Here is a 19,745-nt window from a genome sequence, read left to right as displayed (position 1 = left end):
CCCTAAATTCACAAAATCAACAATAATGAAGTATTTTAATCATAAAATGATTTGGGAATTAATCACCACAATTATTCAACCTTTCAACATTTCAGCGATGCAAAATCAATAAATCACAGATGGATGTTACACACATGCGACACATCCCATCAGATGGTGCACCTCATGCATAAAACCATATGGATGGTGCACGCATGTCACACATACTGCCATCGCGTAAGTGGTGCACATAATGCCACACACTCATACAGTCGTAGCCGTATATCCAGCCATGCGTACGGATGGTACACATACCGTCATCGTGTAAGTGGTGCACATAATGTCACACACTCACACGAATAGTGAGCACACATGCATCAGCTGCTGTGCGACAAAAAATGTTGGATCTCACTTAACTAAATACTGAAGGATTAAAATAATGGGATAATTCCAATTCTCGTAACAGGGGGGTGGGTGGGTGAGAGAGAAAAGAAGGATGTATTACGATCTTTGGGAGGCCTCGTGGGCCTATGAGACAAAGTACAATATCATGTTCATACATTGCCACTATGTGCTGAGGCAAAGGAGGTACTAAGGCTCTCTGTTGAGTACTATACTAAATTATACTAAGCTCAAATTCAAAACTCCAAACTAGAAGCTAATACAAAATCTCATAGTCATAAGAATAGCTAGGTGCCATGGTGGCTTTCCAGTGAGTTCCAAAAAATATCTCGTATTTTTGTGTGTTGGGACACCCTGGTGGGCCATATCTAGAGTGGCACATCTGGTCGGGCGGTCTCCTCCGAGTAGCATTGTGATCGGTTGGACCTCCATCGTATGTGCTCTGGTCCCGTCGTTGCATTGCGTGTGACTCCTGATTCTCTAGTTGCATCCCTCCTCGTCGTCGTCTCGTTCCACTGACCCATACTGACCTCATGTCATCTATGTCCTCCATCTAGCTCCTCCTCCACTACTCTACCATGTCCAGGTACAGACTCGAATGCGTCGAAATTTGTGATGTGTCGCTAAGCTCGATCCATCCCTGTCTCCCGCAGTACTACCCCCTTCTGCTCTTTGATGTGGCGCAATAAGGTCTCTCCATGTTGTTGCATCTCCATCAGATACAAGCCAATATAGACCTGGTTTTGGAAGTGAATTTGGTTCGGAGAAAGGCCCAAAGTCATGTCTCTTTTGAAAGAGACAGTAATATTGTCCTCGGATCTCATAGTAATTTGGGCTAGCACATAGGAATGCTCCTCTTTTACTCTCCCCCATAGTGCATAGTTTGCAAACCCGCTGCTCTCTAGGTGTAGCTGCAGCTTCCTTGTCTCAATAGTGAATTGGTGAGATGAGACCCGCATCTGTCTTATGGTAATCTTGAGGGCATGTGAAACACATCTGTCTTCCAGCATACTATGGCTGATAATTACTGCATCCTTCGACACTCTTAAGAGGTCACCGTAGAATTGAATCTTGGTGGGAAACTGCTACCCCCCCGGTAACGTATAGAGCTGGAGTAGGTCCAATCGTAGAATATGGTTGATGTCATCCCATGGGACCAAGGAGTCAAGAGCATCCAAGTTGTATTGAAAATGGGGTGGACGGTCCACTTGAATACCCTGGCTATCAAACCATCTGGAAATGTCTACGTACAAAGCCCCACTCTTAGCTAGTCATATGGATGATTCCAATGCCACCCGCGGTAATCTCCCTCTAGGAAGAGCCTAGACCTTGTGAAGATAATTGATCGTTTGAAACATGGCATCAATCTGAAGTGGTGTCATGCCAAACTCTGCCTGTATGATCTGGTGGGGGACTGAGGGCCTACTTCCAATCATCCTGGATCCCATAGTCACGTGTAGTCTCTCGAAATTCCGCCACTTGGTCTCTGAGAGGTCACCTCCCCATAAGGGTGCATCATACATGGCTGTCAGCCTCAGGCATCCCGGGGTCCTAAAAATGTGCTTGAAAGCATTGCTTCTCTAGTTAAGCTAGAGCTGCCTTCCCTGTGCTTGGCTATGTGGGTCATCATGAAGACTGGCCCCACGAAGACTGCCCCTAGATAGGTGTAAGAATGTATGATCTCCACTAGCTCCCCTTGGGAAGTGAAACCGTGTTAGTGAAGTACAACCCATGAGGTTTTGAAAATCATAACCTTGGTTTTGCCAAGGTTGACTTGCAAGTCTCTCTCTCCCTACAAAACACGTCTAGGGCATCGAGATGTCTTTGTAAGTTTGTTGGTAAGGAGCATATGAGGACCATGTCATCTGCATACAACAGTCTCTGTATCATCAGATTTCCCAGCAACGACCCTTCACCTCCTAGGTGGTCAATGAAAGTCGTGATCTCATCGATATAGAGCCCAAAGGACCTATCGTACACTCGGTCCAATTTGACATGCCTCCAGAGGCTCGTACTCGCCCTTTGCTTGCTTGTACATACTCATCACCCCTTAAATCATGGTCACTGGGATCTGCATCTCTTGAAGTTGCCTATTCATACGAGATCATGGGACTGTGTCAAGGCCTTCCGAAAGTCTACAGAGCAAGCATAGACTTTTTTGGATCTTGATCTCGCCTCCTCAATGACTGCACGCAGTGTGAAGATACAATCAAGAGTAGAATGCTGTCTCTGGAATCTAGCCTGTCCCAATACTCGTTGCCCATGTATCTCTATGTAGGACTGATCTCTCTCTTTAGTACCAACCCATAAATCTTGGCCAGTGTATAGCCAATCATAGCCAATCATGAGAGTGTGGTAGTTTTTAATATCCATCGGGTCTCGTGCTTTGTATATCGGCGCAATGTATGGTGGTACTCCAGGAAGGGGGAAAGCCATGACATACAACATGGTTGAACATCTGTGCTAGGACCGGAGCCAAGACCTCGTGCCCATGTGCGAAGTGCTTAGTCCATAGCCCTGGGCTCTCTGTTTATGAAGCCGGCGTAGTGAGTCCGCACATTCTGTGCAATGAATAAAAAGTGGTGGACCTGGGGAGGGCGGTCATATCAGGTGGTGCCTTAACTGGGACGTCATAGAGGGATGTTGCATTGGTATGCCACACCTCTAGATTTGTGACGGGAATAGGTGGCTTCCCCTCGGATAGGAGTTCCCATGCAAAGGTGGGTTCACCTCCTTGAAAAGATCAAATCTCGTCATCCATCCTATGTGAGAGGAATGCCCGCCTCTTACATTGTGTCAGACTTCATGAAATCTGTTCTGCCTCAGATCTTCTCAAGTGTCCCAAGGCATGCTCTTGTATCAAGTGTGCTTGGAGGAATTTGACCTGCTCTTTAATGATATTCAGCTCTTCATTTAAGGGTGGCTGGAATTCTCCCTCTTCCCACTGCGTACATGCTCAGAGAGAGAGAGAGAGAGAGAGAGAGAGAGAGAGAGAGGGGGGGGGGGGGAAGGGGCAAGTAAAACGTTATCTATTAGAGTGAGTGCCTCTCATATTGCAAGATGATGCTTGACTAACATCTGATCTGGGTGACTGTCGCTTTAATTCAGGTTATTAAGGAGGAGCGAAGGTTGCGGGTTGAAAATGCCTCGTATGGCCGCTTTACTGAAGAGTTTACCAGGCTGGCTTTTCCTGGGCTCCCTTATGGACGGCCTATTATTGGATACTGTATCCCTCAACTAATAGTCTAATTCTTTGCTGCATGTCTATTTTTTGAGTATAATAATTTGAAGCTAAGAAAGACAAGAGGGGTAGTGAGGCTAGGAGATGGGGGGCATGGGATTTAAGTTCCTAGAGCCAGCCACCACTAAAAGAAGCCCAAGGCGAGGAATAATCATGCCATCTTATCTACATGTTTGAAACTGATAACGTTTAACTTTGAATCTGTTTAGACCTTAAGAAATTATCTCATGTGGGTGTTTACATTGTACAGGTGTGGGATAAACCAATTCAAAGCTGAAGGATTAGATGCTGTTTATATTCTTTGTTGTACAACCTAGTGTAGCCAAAGATATACAAGATTTCAAGCGACATGTGTGAGGTTGGAAGATGTTGAAAATGTTGGTAGCCCTAAAATTCCTACAAATGACCAAATGAAAATTTGCATCTAAGAGTAAAGATCATCTTGCTTCTTCTTTCTCTTTTAAGCCGGTTATGTCCATAATTGGACTAACGAGTGCCTAAGCAAGACTGGACTGTCTTGGGTCAAGGGCAGGCTAACCTAGGATCTTGGATTGGATCTAGGTTAGGGCATTGTCTAACCAAGGGTTTGGATTAACCTAGGTCAAAAGTAGAGCTAGTGTACACTCTGGATGAAGTTTAGATCCCGTGGCTTGAGCTAACCTAAGAAAGGCGTGGCTATCCTAGGATTAACAGAGCTAATGAGGCTAAAGCATGCACTCTGACGAAAAACTAAGCTACTTTGGGCATGCAACCTAAGTTTAGGGATCACTACTAAGACTAGCTAGTGCTTGGCCTATAAGTATGGCCTAGGGGCTCAGTATCAGAGGTCTGAGGAGTGGACTCTCCTCTAGATGTAGATCTATTGGCTAGGAAGCAGCAGCTAGAGGAAGGGGGATTCGTATGAGATACATGTTCTGACCTTCAGGCTGGCTGGCTTGTGGTGCTGTTCTAATACTCAGACTCAGGGGTGGTTCGACGTATCGAGCCTACGGCTGGGAGGTGAGCTGCCAACTCGAACTCCTATGGGTTGTTTAGCAAGATTGCCCTGCAGTACTTTGGACTTGGTTTGAAGTTGAACCCCTTCAGGGTCAGATAGTTACTTGACCAGGCTTGGGGCTGTTTTATTTGGTATCAGAGCCAGCTTTGAGCTGATTGAGTCTTTGTTGCTTTGGGGAAAGCATAAATTCCCTTTGGTGTGCTTGTCGTGGTGTAGGATGCACGTCTCTGGTAGTAACAGCCAGAAGAGGCTTGAGAAAATTGTGGCTGGACAAGCATAGTTGTGGAAGAAACTCTATGCTGGTGGAAAAGCTGATATAGGCTTCCTGAAGTATCATGGGCTGATTGCAAGTTTCAGCAAAGTGGTCAAGATCTATTTTGAGGTTGTGGCAGCTTTAAAAGTAACAAACCTTCAGCTTAGGGTAAAGAGTTCTGTCAGCACACCATTCCTACAATTGGGACGTTGTAGGAGGTGGAGCATGGCTTTTGTCTAGCAGAAAAGAGAGACTATGTTGTGCACGTTATTGGTGTACTGGCTGGTGGGTTGTTGTGTCCTGACAGCTAGGCTTTAAAGTTGTGCAGATTGTTGTATCAGCTGATGGGCTGTTATGCTGACGTTCAGGGCTGTTCTGCATCCCCTCCAAATTGCTCAAGATTGAAAACAAACTTGTTTCACTACTCTAGAGGCTGCTCCAGAGAGCTGCGATTGAACTGCAGCACTACCTTGGCTAAGTTGGAGACTGCACAGATGAGTTGCGTACAGATTTGGCTGCACCAGGAGCATCTGAAGGGGGTGCACCCAGGAAAGGATTCAGAGACTTGTACAGGACAGCTATCTAGTGTCTTTGCAGCAGCTCATCTGTGATTAGTTGGTGGACTGTATATTCTACATCAGCTTTGTCTGTGCTAAAAATTATTGGCTTCTCCTATGACTCATGGGAAGAGAAAGACATGGGAGTGACACTACACCATCTCTTGAGTACTACTTGTTTGAGATTGAGGATTAGGTTATCTTTGAACTGTGCCTTTATGATCCGGAGGTCATTTTCCAGAAGACGAATCATCTTCAAAAGGAATTGAGAGCCTCCTTAGCGCGCCAAGTGTAAAACCGTCCCACAAATAGGATGGATTAGCAGTAGCGATGATGATACAAACAATCAGTTCACCCGCTGGTTGAATGCTGATCAATATTTTGAGGGCTTGTCTACCACATGGAGTGATAGGTGGACTAGGGAGTCTTGACAAAGGCATAACTGATGGATTTTGAGCAGCATATACCCGACGGATTTTGGGAAGTGTCACAAGTAACTTTCTAATGACCATGACATTGGGTAGTAATGTCACTAGTGGCTTATTTAACTTTTCTGTTAAGGAAGTCAATAAGAGTAACTGCAATCAATTTCTTTTATCTGTCAAGTGCACTGATACTTCTCTCATCTACCTAAGGATACTCAGATTGATTCTAAGGGTTTTTTGACAGATATATCTTGCAGATACTATAGTGAATCAAGATCTGAAAGGGAAGTATAGTTTGGCAAAGATTGGCCTAACATTGAAACATTTGGTTTCAAAGGAACCTATTACGATTCTGAGATGATCAGAATAGTCCAAGATTTGTTTTTCCTACCCTGATTTATGCCAGCATAAATCTATTTTAAAAGGTGGGAGAATGTTATGTTCATAATTGGACTAACTAGGGCCTAAGCAAGGCTGGAATCTCGGCTAAAGCAAGAGCTGAGTGGTTTCCCAACGAAGTGAGTCGGAAAGGTAAACCTCATCTACCATCGATAGTGGCAACCTGAATATGGCTTCTGTTGAGAGCTAGACTCACCTGCAACCTATCACATACCTGCCTATGTGCCCCACTACTGTGGTCTTGAATGAATTATGGAGCTCTTGCTACATTCACTTCCTGGATTTGGAAAGGTTGGATATAGGAGATAAGTAGCCCGGTTGTTTTGCGGGATTTTCCCGTGGCATCGAGAATTCTATTGTGGAGGCTCAACGCAGTGAGCCTACGGCTGGGAGGTAAGCTGCTAACTCAAACCCCTATGGGCTGTTGGGTGGGGTTGTCCGGCAATACTTTGGACTCTGGCTTGAAATTAAACCCCTCCAGGGTCAGATAGCTACTTGACCAGATTTTGGGCTGTTTCAAGCTCTTTCTTTTTACAATTTTTAGACAAGTGTCGTGGTTTGCCAATGCGGGCTTGCTCAATTTAATTCATCATGAGGAGCAGCCAAATCCATTGTTTGGGACTTTGCTAGGGAGTTTGTACTCAGTCCTTGATATTGTAGACGCCTTTTATGAGATGGGAAGTCCTTACTTCCTTTTATGGATTTCTAGTGAAGTTCTGATCTAGCACCAAAGCAACCATTAATATGAAGAAGCATTTATTTAGTTTCCATCCCTTTTATTATCGTGTAGACATGTTGAGATATTAACATGGCCAATTGCGATGGCATAAAAGAATGTCATACTTAATACCATTTAGTCCAAGCCTATGTATAGTGGTGCGTCCTAGTGCATGGGACATTAAGAATTGGACTCATAACAAGAGTGCGCACGAGGAAAATACGGGAATACCATGATAAATGAAATCAAGGTGGATGATTGATACTAATTCTTCCTTGAGAGTAAAATAACTCTTTATTGCATTTATACTTTTGACAATAGGTAGGCCTATAGAGATGAGGCTGATCGGCATGCATCGATGTTTACAAACATCACATTCTTGGAAGTTCCATTGGTTAAGAGAAAATGCACAAGATTGGGTACAAATGCTCTACATTGCCACTTTCTTTTCTCTAGTATAGGGTACGCTTCTTCGACGCCCCAAAAGGGTTCGCTCAAAGCCTGTTGGAGGTCTATACTGTCTTTTAATGGGTCTTCTAGTTTTGTTGGATCAATTCCTTTCAAGCCACATCAAATGAAGAGGCATGGGCACATAAGTCGGTAGAAACACTAGAAGATGGATTTGAGAATGTGATAGCTACCATGAGAGGAGACATTCCACATTAAGTGTGATTAGAAAACATCAGAGCTCATTTTGGGGCAAAGGACGGCCAAAGTAACGTTGGAAAAATTCACAAAAGAAAAGAAAAAGAAATACCGCCAAGTTTGCATTCAATGAGGATACTTGAGTTACTTTATTATACTTGATATATGGTGCAGAATTTGGTATTTCTGATATCACCTGCGCGTCCCGGAGGGGGCCAAAACCCTCGGAATGACTTTTGAAATGCTTAAAACGAACCCCCGTAGTCCCGAAAAAGGCCAAAAAGGCCCCGGATAACTAGATGTACAAATGAAAAAGATTTGACAAGTTTGCGAGGGTGTTTTCTAAGTTCTTTTTGCGTGCTTCCGACTCATTGTTAGTTAATTGTTGGGCAAGTTTTTGCGCGCTTGTCTCACTTGGTATCAGAGCATGCGTTACGGTTTTGGTTGATCAAATAGATCGATTAGATTACCGATGGGTTCTAGCTGCACTTGTGATGCTTCGTAGACTTTGGTAAGGCATTTGATACTATTCCACGCTCTCACCTAATCAGGTTACAGGAGGGAGGGTATGTGCCCCAGGAGGCCTATCAAACTAGGTTGAGAGCACCATGTTAGAATTATTATCATATTCTAGGCAGTGGCCAATGTATTGTAATAAGTAGGTTAGGGGCACTTTTCTCTCATTGAGGTTTTTCCCCCTAACCATAGTCCAATCCCTAACTACGTGGATAGGATAGGGTTTTGTCACTTAGACAAAACCCCTCACTTTCTCTTTGTACTTCACTTCATTTCATTCAACTATCCAATACACTTACGTTTGCTCACTCTCACTCTTGCTCCATAGTCCAATCCCTAACTACGGTTAGTGGATAGGATAGGGTTTTGTCACTTAGACAAAACTCCTCACTTTCTCTTTGTACTTTACTTCATTTCAGTCAACTATTCAGTACACTTACGTTTTCTCACTCTCTCTTGCTCTCCATTGTGCTCACATTTGGTATAAGAGCGGGACAAGGCCTTGGACCAGCTCCTCTTGCTCATCGTGCTCAAGCTCTCAGCTTTCACAGCTTGCGTGCAAGCCCACAGCTCACAACCCGCGCTCACGTCCGTACAACTCTGTGCCATCGCTGCGTCCATACAGCTCTGCATAGACATCTGTACAGCTCCGCGCTATTCGTCTGTACGTTCTTCATCGCCAGCAGATCTGCACTGCTGTACTGTCGTACGGATTTTGTTGGGCCCGTACCAATTGTCGTACATCCATACAGTTGCACAGCACGTGCGGTTTTTTCGTACCACTATACAGCTATCACAGTACAACTCACTGTACTTGCAAATCGTCGTACGGATATCAGTACTGCACTGTTCGTACCGCTCTGTCAGCCCTTCCGTACAAGCTCCAGGATCTATTTGTAGGATTGCTTGAGAACTTGAAATCAAATGCCATTCTAGCAAGAGATTGCTCCATAATTTTGGGGCATTTTGTATTCGTGGGCAAACATTGCAGTTAGTTTGCAGGTGTTGAAGAAATTTGGGGCTTTTGCTTTTATACTGCAATTTGGTAGTGAAATTTGGGGCTTTTGCTAGCAAAGTGTAATTTTGACAACATTTGGGGCTTTCATGCAATTTGCCCTCTTTTGGTTGCAATTTCTTGCAGAAATTTGAGGCTTTTGTGTTTGGAGTGCAATATGGCAGTGAACAAGCCATTTGAGTCAATTTGCAAACTTTTGCCACTTTTTGCAGATTTTCTTTGCAGATTTTTGGGCATTTGCAGAGCATTGTGGTGCATTTCAAGCCTTTGATAGTCTATGACAGTATTTGTCAATGTGGACAGATTTTCTTATGCAGACTCTGGTTGTGCATTTTACATCCCAGGAAGGGATTCTATTTGTTCAGTTTGGTGTGTTTTTTCAGTCTATCTGGCAAAAATGGCTCAGAACAACCCCAATGAGGTGTTTGGAGTCCTCACACAGGAGGATAAGTTGGATGGCACCAACTATTCCTTGTGGAGTTTTATGATTCGCAACATCTTGGTTGGCAGACATCTTTGGGACTATGTCAATGGAGATGAGGCAAGACTAGATTCTGTGGCTACACCTGTTACTCCTACAGCTGGAGGCAAGGGGTAGAGGTCAAAAGGCAGCACAAGTAATTGGAGCAGCTGTTGCTCCAGTGGCTCCCACAGCAGAGTAGAAAAGATGGGATTCTAGAGATGCACAAGCTCTATCTGTAATTTTTCTTTCTGTCAAGAGGTTCATTATTCCTCACATTCGGTCATGCAAGACCTCAAAGGCAGCTTGGGAGATATTAGAGAGTATGTTTGTAGCAAGAAATGATGCCAGGTTTTCCTTCCTGAAGAGAGAGCTATCTCATACACTTATAGATGAGGGAGATTCCATGAATGCTTACCTCACAAAGCTTAAGGATTTGAGGGAGCAGTTGCTGAACATTGATGAAGTTATTCCGGATTCAGTGATGATTACCACCACTTTGAATTCTCTTCCTAGGTCCTATCTTGGTTTCCACACCTCGCTGGATTTGTCATTGAGGGGGGGAGCAATACTCTCTCTTTTCACGAGTTGGTATGACTTCTGTTGTAGGAAGAGCAGACACGAAGAAATATGGCAACACAGGCTGGCGAGCATGCCATGCTTTCTAAGTTTAAGCCCGGAGGAAAAGGGCAGCAAAAGCAACATGCCAATCAGCCCGCTCATCAACATAAAGATGATTAAGGACAGCCCTCTTATAAGGCTAAGGGTGATGCAGATAAGCCTAAAAAGAAGAGCATTTGTCACTACTGCGAGAAGCCATGTCATTATATTGGTGAATGCAAGCAGCGCATAGCTAAAGAAAAGAAAAGGGATTCAGATATGGCTGTGTCAGATGTATCAGCCCCTCATGCACATGATGGGGGAGATGTTACAGCCAACTTTGTGGAAGAGCACTATGCGTTTTTGTCTTGCATTTGAAATTCTTTAGTGGGTAGTTCGGATACTACAGCCACTTTTGATGATGATCCATATGCTTTCTTGACTTGCAGTTATGATCCTTCAAAGGATGCATGCTCACTCAGTGTCAATGAGACACTAAATACTTGGTATTTTGATAGTGGTGCTTCTAAGGATATTACTTCTAAGAAGAGCCTTTTTGCATCTCTGCATCCTCCACCTACTAAAAAGAGACTTGCGCAAATAATTCTTCTTATTCAGTGTGTGGAGTGGGGGACATCATCCTTACATCCACTAATGGCACAGATTTCAGAAATTCAGATGTTCTCTATGTGCCAGGTATAAAGAAGAATTTGCTTTCAGTGTCCTCTCTCAATAGAGGAGGATTTCAGGTTATATTCGATGATGCTAAGTGTGTAGTCAGAGACAAAGAGAATGACTATGCTTTGATGTTGTCTGGCACTTTGTATCGGGGTCTTTTTCAGCTTGATATGTATGAGAGAAGATCGGATCTTGCACTTTCAGTGAGCACTCCCACTGCTGCGATGCAGAATGTGGAGTTATGGCATGCCAGGTATGGGCACATGAGCTATGGTAGCTTAATGACAGTTTAGAAGCATGCTATGGTTGATGCATTGCCTCCTTTGGAGTCACCTCCTCATGCATGGAGGGTTGCATCCTTGGCAAGATGCATAGATTTCCTTTTAAGAAGGATGGTGCAGTGAGAGCTACATGTAAATTACAGCTCATACACAGTGATGTTTGTGGTCCCATGAGGACACCTACTTTTCGTGGTGGTTATCTCTATTATGTTACATTCATAGATGACTTCACCAATTACACTTGGGTCTATGGTCTTAAGGCAAAATCAGAATTGCTGATGCATTTCAAACACTTTGTGGCTATGGTTGAAAATGAGACAGGACTCAAGGTGCAGACACTTTGCACATATCGTCTCTACAATCCTGTTTCTCACAAGATTTTTGCGAGTAGAGATGTTATATTTTCAGAAATTGAGCATACACATGCTGAATTTACAATTCCAGCTTCTTCAGATGATGTTTTTGAGGGGATGCTTCCTATAACATTTGGTTCCCCACCTGAGGCTCATGCTGAAAATCAGAATTTACTGCACTCATCCACATCATGCCCCGATTCAGCCACAGGCTGATTTTGTACCTCCACAGGGTGTGGATGAAGTTGTCAGGCAAGAGATTCAAGAGATACATGCAGCCAAAACAGTCCTGAATTGGTTGCTCCAGACTCTCAAGGAGAGTAGGATGGAGGCCCCATTCCCGGCAGGACTCGTAGTGTAGTAAGGCACACAGGGGGGGCTCTTTCAGTTGAGACAGCTTATGCAAGTACTCTTCTTGATGAAGAAGAACATGACTCTTTTGAAGAAGCAAAGGATAATGTGCATTGGATGGATGCCATGCACAATGAATTGCAGTCCTTAAGAAAAATCAGACTTGGGATGTTGTGGATTTGCTACCAGGTAAGCATGCCATTGGTACCAAGTTGGTTGTCAAAGTGAAGCAGAAGCCAGATGGGTCCATTGACAGGTACAAGGCAAGGCCATAGCTCAAGACCATTATAGATGATGAGGTCGTGTACCCTACCCATGTCCAGAAGTGAATGCTCGTATGATGTGATTGCTGTCCGCAGATGCCCGTGTCATCCTTGCCTCATCAAGGTCAATGTTTGCAGCAGTAAAGTCCAGAAGCGGTACTTGACGTGTGCTCGTCCTTGCGTTGAACTCCCCAACAAGGAGTACTTCTCCGCGGCTCGAGAGATCCATAATGTTTGGAAAGAAAGCTACATATGGGGACGTATCGCCCTCCTCACATGTATCCCTGACGAAATGAGATGTCTCAGGTGGGAAGTAGCATACTGCTATGAATAGATCACGGCCCCTTGTGCGTCGGATCCAGACCCACATGAATCTAGAGTATGCATCCCTTCTGTCGATCGAGATGACCCCAATGAGAGAAGGTTTGTATAGGACCGCCACTCCTCCAGATCCTCGTACTCCGTCCTTCTCCCTTGTCTCATCCTTGAATGTTTACTCCCATGTGTATCCACTGACGATCGGCAGTGGGCGCTCTGGGCTCTGGTGTGTCTCTGTGTAAAAGACTGTCTCGTCCTGCAAAGGATTCCAAGAAGTCCCTAGGATTAGACCATAGGGTACCATTACAGTTCCAGATGGTGCATGAAAAGGGCTTGGTATCTTGGGTCTCATAAACCCCGTCTCCCTATGCAGAAGAGCAGGTGGGTGTTGTCAGGAGTCAGCCATCTCAGACCACAGCCCACTTTCCCTCCTTGTAGGCCACATCCCGCTACTGTAAGAGAACATGCCTCTCCTTGACTTGGAGGGGTGTCAGGTCCTCATCCATGGATATTGTAGGGCGTGTCTACATTGTAGCGCTGCTAGTCGTGCCTGGGTGTCTGCCTGGGTGTCTCGGAAGCGTATGACAAGGGGCTGAGAGAGAGAGAGAGAGAGAGAGAGAGAGAGAGAGAGAAAGAAAGAAAGAAAGAAAGAAAGAAAGTGTTTTATTGTCCACCAAAGGCCAAAATGGGCCCATGGGACATCAAGAACTCTGCATACAAGATAGCATAAAATCAACGTGCCACAAAGAAGAGGCATCATCGAATATCATCTAAGTGCTACGTAATACAATGCAAGTGAAAGTACATAATGTCAAATCTGAGCCTAAATACAAAGTAAACTAGATGCAAGGAAACCGCCCCTGGGTGCAAAATGGAGGGATGAGTACAATATGCCAATGCAAAGATACAAGTCCAGGTGTCACGGAGTCTGAGAACCAAAATAATACTGGAAATCCTGTCCATCGACTCTGCCTCCTGCTATGAGAGTACAAATCTGAGCAAAGGTGAGGTGAGCGGCTGGTGGGGCGAGATCTCCATGAGTAAGTCTCCTCCGAAAAGCTGACATCATCCTGGATCGTCTGGAGATGAAGCGGCGAGTACGTCCCCTATGTAACAAGATCCTGCAGCGTCTACAAACCATCTCATATGTACATCCACAGGGTGGAGGCATGTGTCCTGTGTGAGCTCTGACCTCCTCGTGCTCCTCCTGGTCTCTGTCCTCTGGTATAGCGTGTGCCTAAGCTCTATCAAGCTGGGCTTTATCACGCTCCGGTCTGTGCTGATGGTATCTAAGGTAGTCTCGTCGAAGCATAGTGGCCTCCCTGACATAAAGAGCTAGGCAATGCTGATCCTCGTAGTCCATCACTCGTGAGAGAGGTCCAAAGCCATCCGTGAAGAGACAGTGGAATCTACCTCTGAGCTCATAATATAGCAGGCATCTGCAAATGAAGTGCTCCTCTGACTCCACCTCTCCCATGGTGCAACAAGGGCAGATCCTGATCTCTCGGCCTGGTCGCCGTCCATCCTCCATGCGTCGCATCCTACCAGCCTCTATCTCGAGCTGATGCGAAGAGACTCTAAGCTGGCCAAGGGCAATCCTCAGTGAGTGGGACATGTGGATACCTGTATAGCCTGGTGGAATGACAAATCCATCCTGTGAGATCCGAAGGAAGTGGTCACGATATGTGGCCATCTTCGTCGGAAGCTGCGTGGGATAAATCCAAGTGCGATACGTATGAAGCTGCAGCAAGTCTGCTCTCGTGACCTGGCTAAGCTCGTGGCGAGTCAACTCGAGATGAGGGGCATCTATGCTGTATCGGAAGGGAGGCAGTCTATCCATGTCTAGTCCAAGAGATGTGAGCCACCTAGTGAGTCTGAAGTACCAGCAGTATCGGGCCCCAGATCGTGCCAACTCCATAGAAGATGCAAGTGCTAACCATGGCAACCGAGCTCTGCCTGCTACTGAGTCTCCAAACTCCCTAACCCTGTGCAAATACATGACCGACTGAAACGCTGCATCCAATGCAAGGGGAGTAGTTCCAAACTCTGCTAGCATGATCTCGTGCGGAACTGTAGCCTTGGCCCTAATGAGCCGAGAGAACATGATGATCTGTAACCTCTCTACTCGTCTCCAATCTGCAGCGCCGAGGTCTCCTGCCCAGAAAGGAGCTGCATACATCGCAGCTGGTCTCACCAATGTATCAAAAAGCAAGGATTTCGTATCGGGATGCTGAAAGTGGGACTGAAAACACTGACTCTCAAGATGAGCCAACGAAGCATACCCTTTACTAATCCTATCTCGTGTTGCATATGTCATGGTGAAGACCGGTCCCCTGAAAACTGCCTCCAAATAAGTGTACTCTCTAACAAGCTCAATGGGCTGTCCGTCATAAGTGAAGCAAAACTCATCCGTGCTGTAAATACGATCAGAGGTGTTGAAAACCATAACCTTGGTCTTGCCAAGGTTTACGGTCAACCCCCTGTCCTGGCAAAACCTGTGGAGTGCCTCAATATGTGCCTGGAGGCCCTGAGCAGTAGAGGAAATGAGAACCACATCGTCCGCATACAGGAGGATAGGAATGGAGGATCCTGAGAGAGTAGAGCCCACAACGCCTGTCATCTGTACAAACATCTCTAGCTCATCAATATATAATCCAAAGAGAGTAGGAGAGAGCGGGCAACCCTGCTTCACCCCAATCGTGCTGCATACCTCCTCTGAGAGCCCCTCACGTGTCGGAACCCGACCAGTGACCCTCTCATACAAAGCCATGATAGCCCACTGTATCTCTCCACTGAAGCCCATCTGGCGAATCCTCTGAAACAATCTGAATGGTGGAACTGTGTCAAATGCCTTCTTGAAGTCCACGAAGCAACAATAAAGCCGTTGCTTTCGTGACTTCGCCTCCTCTACCAGTGCCCTGAGTGTGAGGATGTGGTCAAGTGTCGAATGATCCTTGCGAAATCCAGCCTGACCTCTGGCTCTGAGTCCTGTCGTCTCGGCATGGTCATTTATACGGCTTTCCAAAACTGATGCATAGATCTTGGCCATAACGTGGCCAATCATGATGGTCCTGTAATTTGACGGCTCCATAGGGTCCCCCGACTTGTGGATAGGTACTATGGTATTGCTTGACCAGGACTGTGGTAGGCGTGTACAAACAGACTCATTGAAGAGACGGGAAAGAACAAAATCTAAGGCATCAATCCCATGGATTACATACTCCGCTTGCAATCCATCATGATCCTTAGCTCTCCCGTTCTTCAATCGGTGGACTGCTGCACGGACACTCTCTAGTGTGAAGAGACTAGATGAAGCTTGCCTAGGGGAATGGGATAAATCGATGGCTGGCTGATCTAGAACATCGTATAGAGCTGAAGTATATGCAGACCAGACACGTGGGTCTGTGAGGGGGCTCTGAGACTTCGAGCAGAGGAATTTTCTCCAGAATTCCTTGGAGTCACAGTTGAAAAGCAAGCTTCTCAGCTCCTCCTCATTCCGGGCTAGAAATTGGCGTTTCTTGCGCCTAACCAACCACTTGTAGTCTCTCTTGGTTTCGGCAAGGAGGGGAGACTTCTCCTTGGTCTCAAGGTGAAGTTTCCTGCGGAGTTCCTTACACTCCTCGTCATACCAACCGTTGCAAGGAACAAGACCAACCGGTGGGGGACTAGACGAATGACATGTGACAGGGAACAACATGTGAGCGGGAGAAACGAGTGAAGTATGTACAAGTTCCCACCGGTCCTGCGTGGATGGTAGAGCATCTAATAGATGAGGACGGAGTAGGCGGCTGAGGTTCTGGCTATATACATCATCGAACTGGTGGTCGAAATGAACCTCATAATAGGGTTGGCGGTCGTGATAACGAGGGGGGGGTAGGTCATGGGAGACATGAGTCAAAGTAAAGTGGATGAGTGCATGGTTGGCAGAGGGCATGAAGGGGCTAACAGTAAGGCTATGGATGGAAGGGACTAGAGTCGGGGGATCTATGATGTAGTCGATCACGCTAGTACCACGCCCAGAAGCAGAAGAGAATGTAGGCATGGAAGACTGTGGCCACCTGGACAAGCCGTTATAAATGACCATACTGTGCGAGGTGAGGAGCTCCAGTAATTGACGTCCCTGATCTGTGGGCTGTACTGTGCAGTCTGATGAAGTCCGACAGAGGCTATCATCGTGAAATGCTGAGAGTATGACCGGATCCTCCATGAAGTCATAAGTGAGGGCCTGTCTGTCTGAGGTCCTCGCGTTGAAGTCTCCTAAAAGGATGACTTCTCCGCGATGTGAAAAATCTGCAATGTCCGCTGAGAGATCCTCAAATATGGACTGGCCTGGTCCAGTGGAAGAATAGATCGACTGCGCCGGGGGGAAGTAGCAAACTGCAATAAAAAGATCTTGCTGATGGGCTCTGCGGCGGATGCGTACCCACAAGAATCGGGCATGTGAATCCGCTCTCTCCACTGTGATGATCCGATCGAGATGCTCTCTGTACAAAATGGCCACTCCTCCAGATCCTCTCACTCCAAATGTCCGAGTGTGCTGCCTGAAGGCAGATCTCCATGTATACCCTGCCACTCGTGGCAAAGGTCTCTCTGGACTCTCGTGTGTCTCCGTGAAAAAGATGATATCTCTCCCAAAGAATGCCCCCCGTAGATTGCCTGGCTGTGTGTAAAAGAACCATTGCAGTTCCATACAGCGATGCGTAGACTATCTGACGGGTGGTGTGTCCCATGGGCCCTGTCCCGTCAAGTGGTCGGAGCAGGAGGTGGAGGTGGGGCTGTATCTGCTGGTCTGCCATCTCTAAGCACTGTGGGAGCACGCCTCAAGGTGCCTGTGATGAGTCTGCCATCCCTGATCACTGCCCACTTGCCCTGAGCTCGGGCTGCATCTCTCTGAGGCATGAGCACCTTGCGCTCCTCAACCTGTATCTGAGTCAGATCCTCGTCCATGGAAATCTGTGGGTGGTCTCTGAGTGTCCCTCTCCTCCTGAGGGCAGCTAGACGTGCCTGGGCATCTCTGAATCTGATAATGAGGGGCTGCTCTCTAGTACGATCCCTCTCGACTCTATATGCTCCTACTATGCCATGATCCTGTACTCCCAATGTCTGAGAGACAAAGGTCACAGCCTGTGTCATCGTGGACTCTGTCGCCGAGGGCAAGATACCACGAATGCGAATGTTGAGGGCCTTTGTGGCCCTCTGCTGTGACTCGGCCAATGTAGCTGATACAGTCGATCTCTGAGGCTGTGATGGCTGACGACGGACGACATCCACCCACTCTATGGCTCTCTGGACCTCTGTCTGAAGGGAGGTCAAACGCTCCTCAACCGCTGCTACTGCTGTAGTGGGAGATGTGTCTATGTGCTGAACGCGAGTCTCGATCTGCTGCACTCGCTCTGTGTGTCCATGAATCTCTCCAGCAAGAGTCCTATGAGTCGCCTGTAAGACCTGAAGATCTGTCCTAATAGACAAGATCTCCCGATCCTGCTGTGTCACTCGATCAGCAAGAGATGCAACCTGAGCTGTAAGTAGAGCAATGGTCTTGTCCTTCCTATGAAGCATCTGAAGGGCAGCTCGGAGGTGGGTCTCAAAGTGCTGAAGCTCTGGTAGGATGTGGCGGCAAGGACAAACAGTGCAAGGCATGGAAGGAGAAAGAGAGGGAGAAAGGGGGGAAACCGGTAAGGTGGGTAGCGGGGATGAAGGAGAAGGCTGGAAAGGGGGAGAGAAAGCGGGTATCGGGGATGGAGAGGAGGGGATGGGTAAAGTCTGTAGAGAGGATGAGGAGGAGGGAGCCTCTGGCAAAGTAGGTAAAATAGGCAACAAAGGGGAAGAGGTGATAGAGGGCTGTGAGAGGGAGAGCAAAAAGGGTGGAGAAGGGGTAGGAGAAGAAGGAACCTGAGAGGGGAGGGGTGAAAAAAACTGCGGGTACAAAGTAGCTATGGGCGGAAGATGAGATAATGGAGCTGAAACCGGTGTACCTGCGACTGGGAGTGCGGCAAGTGCGGGCACTGCGCTGGGCGGAAGATGAGATAATGGAGCTGAAACCGGTGTACCTGCGACTGGGAGTGCGGCAAGTGCGGGCACTGCGCTGTCCTTTGAAGAAGATGCAAGTCCTCTTCTACTATTGTGCAGCATATCGGTCGTGGCGGCCATTGATGTTGCTGCTATTGCTGCTTCTGTAACATGCTCGACGGTGTCGGCCATGTTTAATTACGGGAAACCGGCAACATTGAAAAGCGGGAGATGGCGAGCGCCGTCAATGCGCGATGAGAAAGAAAGAAAGAAAGAAAGAAATTTTATTAAAGGTCCACGGAAGGCCATACGTGGCCTATGGGACACAAAATCATCCGAAAGGAAAATACATCATCAACGATGCGCCAACTAGGTGGCCTCATCGTAATACAGCTAAGATGCCAAAAATGGCTACAAAAATCCTAGATACATAATGAAATGAAATAGAGTACCAAAAATGCCTAGATACAAAATGTAAAATATGAAATATGAGGAACATCGTCTTCCCTAAGGGGTCTGTGATCCAAAGAAATGATGGAAGTCATGGCCATCGACCATGCCTCCTGCCATGAGTGTGAAGATCTGGGCAAGTGTCAAGTGGGCTGCTGGCGGTGCCAAGTCTCCATGGAGCAATCTCCTCCAAAAATCTGCCATCATCCTCCGTCGTCTAGAAATAAAGCAACGGGTACGGCCTCTGTGTAAGATCATCCTGCGGTGCTGCCGGATCATGTCATATGTACATCCTCGGGGTGGAACCATCGGTGCTCTCTGGCAAGATGGGCTATCTCTGTGCTCATGGTCGTGCGCCTCGTCCTGCTCCTCATGAATAACCAGGTCTCTGGCAGGGATGCGACGGTGCTCTCTGAGGAATCTCTCTCTGCATCTGGTGATCTCCCTGATGAACAACGCTAAGCAATACTGATCCTCATACTCCATAATCCGAGAGAGAGGTCCAAATCCGTGCCCAAATAAACAGTGAAATCTGCCACGAATCTCATAATATAAAGGGCATCTGCAAACAAAGTGCTCCTCAGTCTCCACCTCCCCCATAGTGCAACAAGGGCATATCCTAGTCTCTCGCCTGGGTCTATGTCCGGTAGCTGTACGACGCATCCTGCCGGCCTCAACGTCTAATCTGTGGGAAGATACCCTGAGCCAATCCTGAGTGAGTGTGACATATGAACGCTGATATATCCTGGGGATATGATGAAGCCATCCTCTGAAATCCTGAGAAAATGGTCACGATATGTGGCCATCTTCGTAGGAAGCTTCGTGGGATGAACCC

The 19,745-nt window shown here is 46.7% G+C and overlaps 1 protein-coding gene across 5 annotated transcripts in view; it reads left to right on the top strand.

The window, feature by feature from the left end:
• Positions 1-19,745, top strand: part of LOC147886559 (uncharacterized) — a 178,489-nt gene that overhangs the window by 96,917 nt on the left and 61,827 nt on the right. For all 5 annotated transcript variants that reach the window (XM_087395699.1, XM_087395698.1, XM_087395697.1 and 2 more), the window contains one exon: positions 3,490-3,607. In XM_087395699.1, coding sequence (XP_087251825.1) covers positions 3,490-3,607 — 118 coding nt within the window. The remainder of the gene's footprint in view (positions 1-3,489; positions 3,608-19,745) is intronic.

The sequence above is a fragment of the Dipteris shenzhenensis genome, chromosome 24 (assembly GCF_047967505.1).
Source record: "Dipteris shenzhenensis isolate YYH24624 ecotype China chromosome 24, Dip_SZ_1.0, whole genome shotgun sequence".
Lineage (NCBI taxonomy): Eukaryota > Viridiplantae > Streptophyta > Polypodiopsida > Gleicheniales > Dipteridaceae > Dipteris > Dipteris shenzhenensis.
The sequence above is the reverse complement of the archived record's forward strand: the minus strand, read 5'-3'. Positions and strand labels throughout refer to the sequence as shown.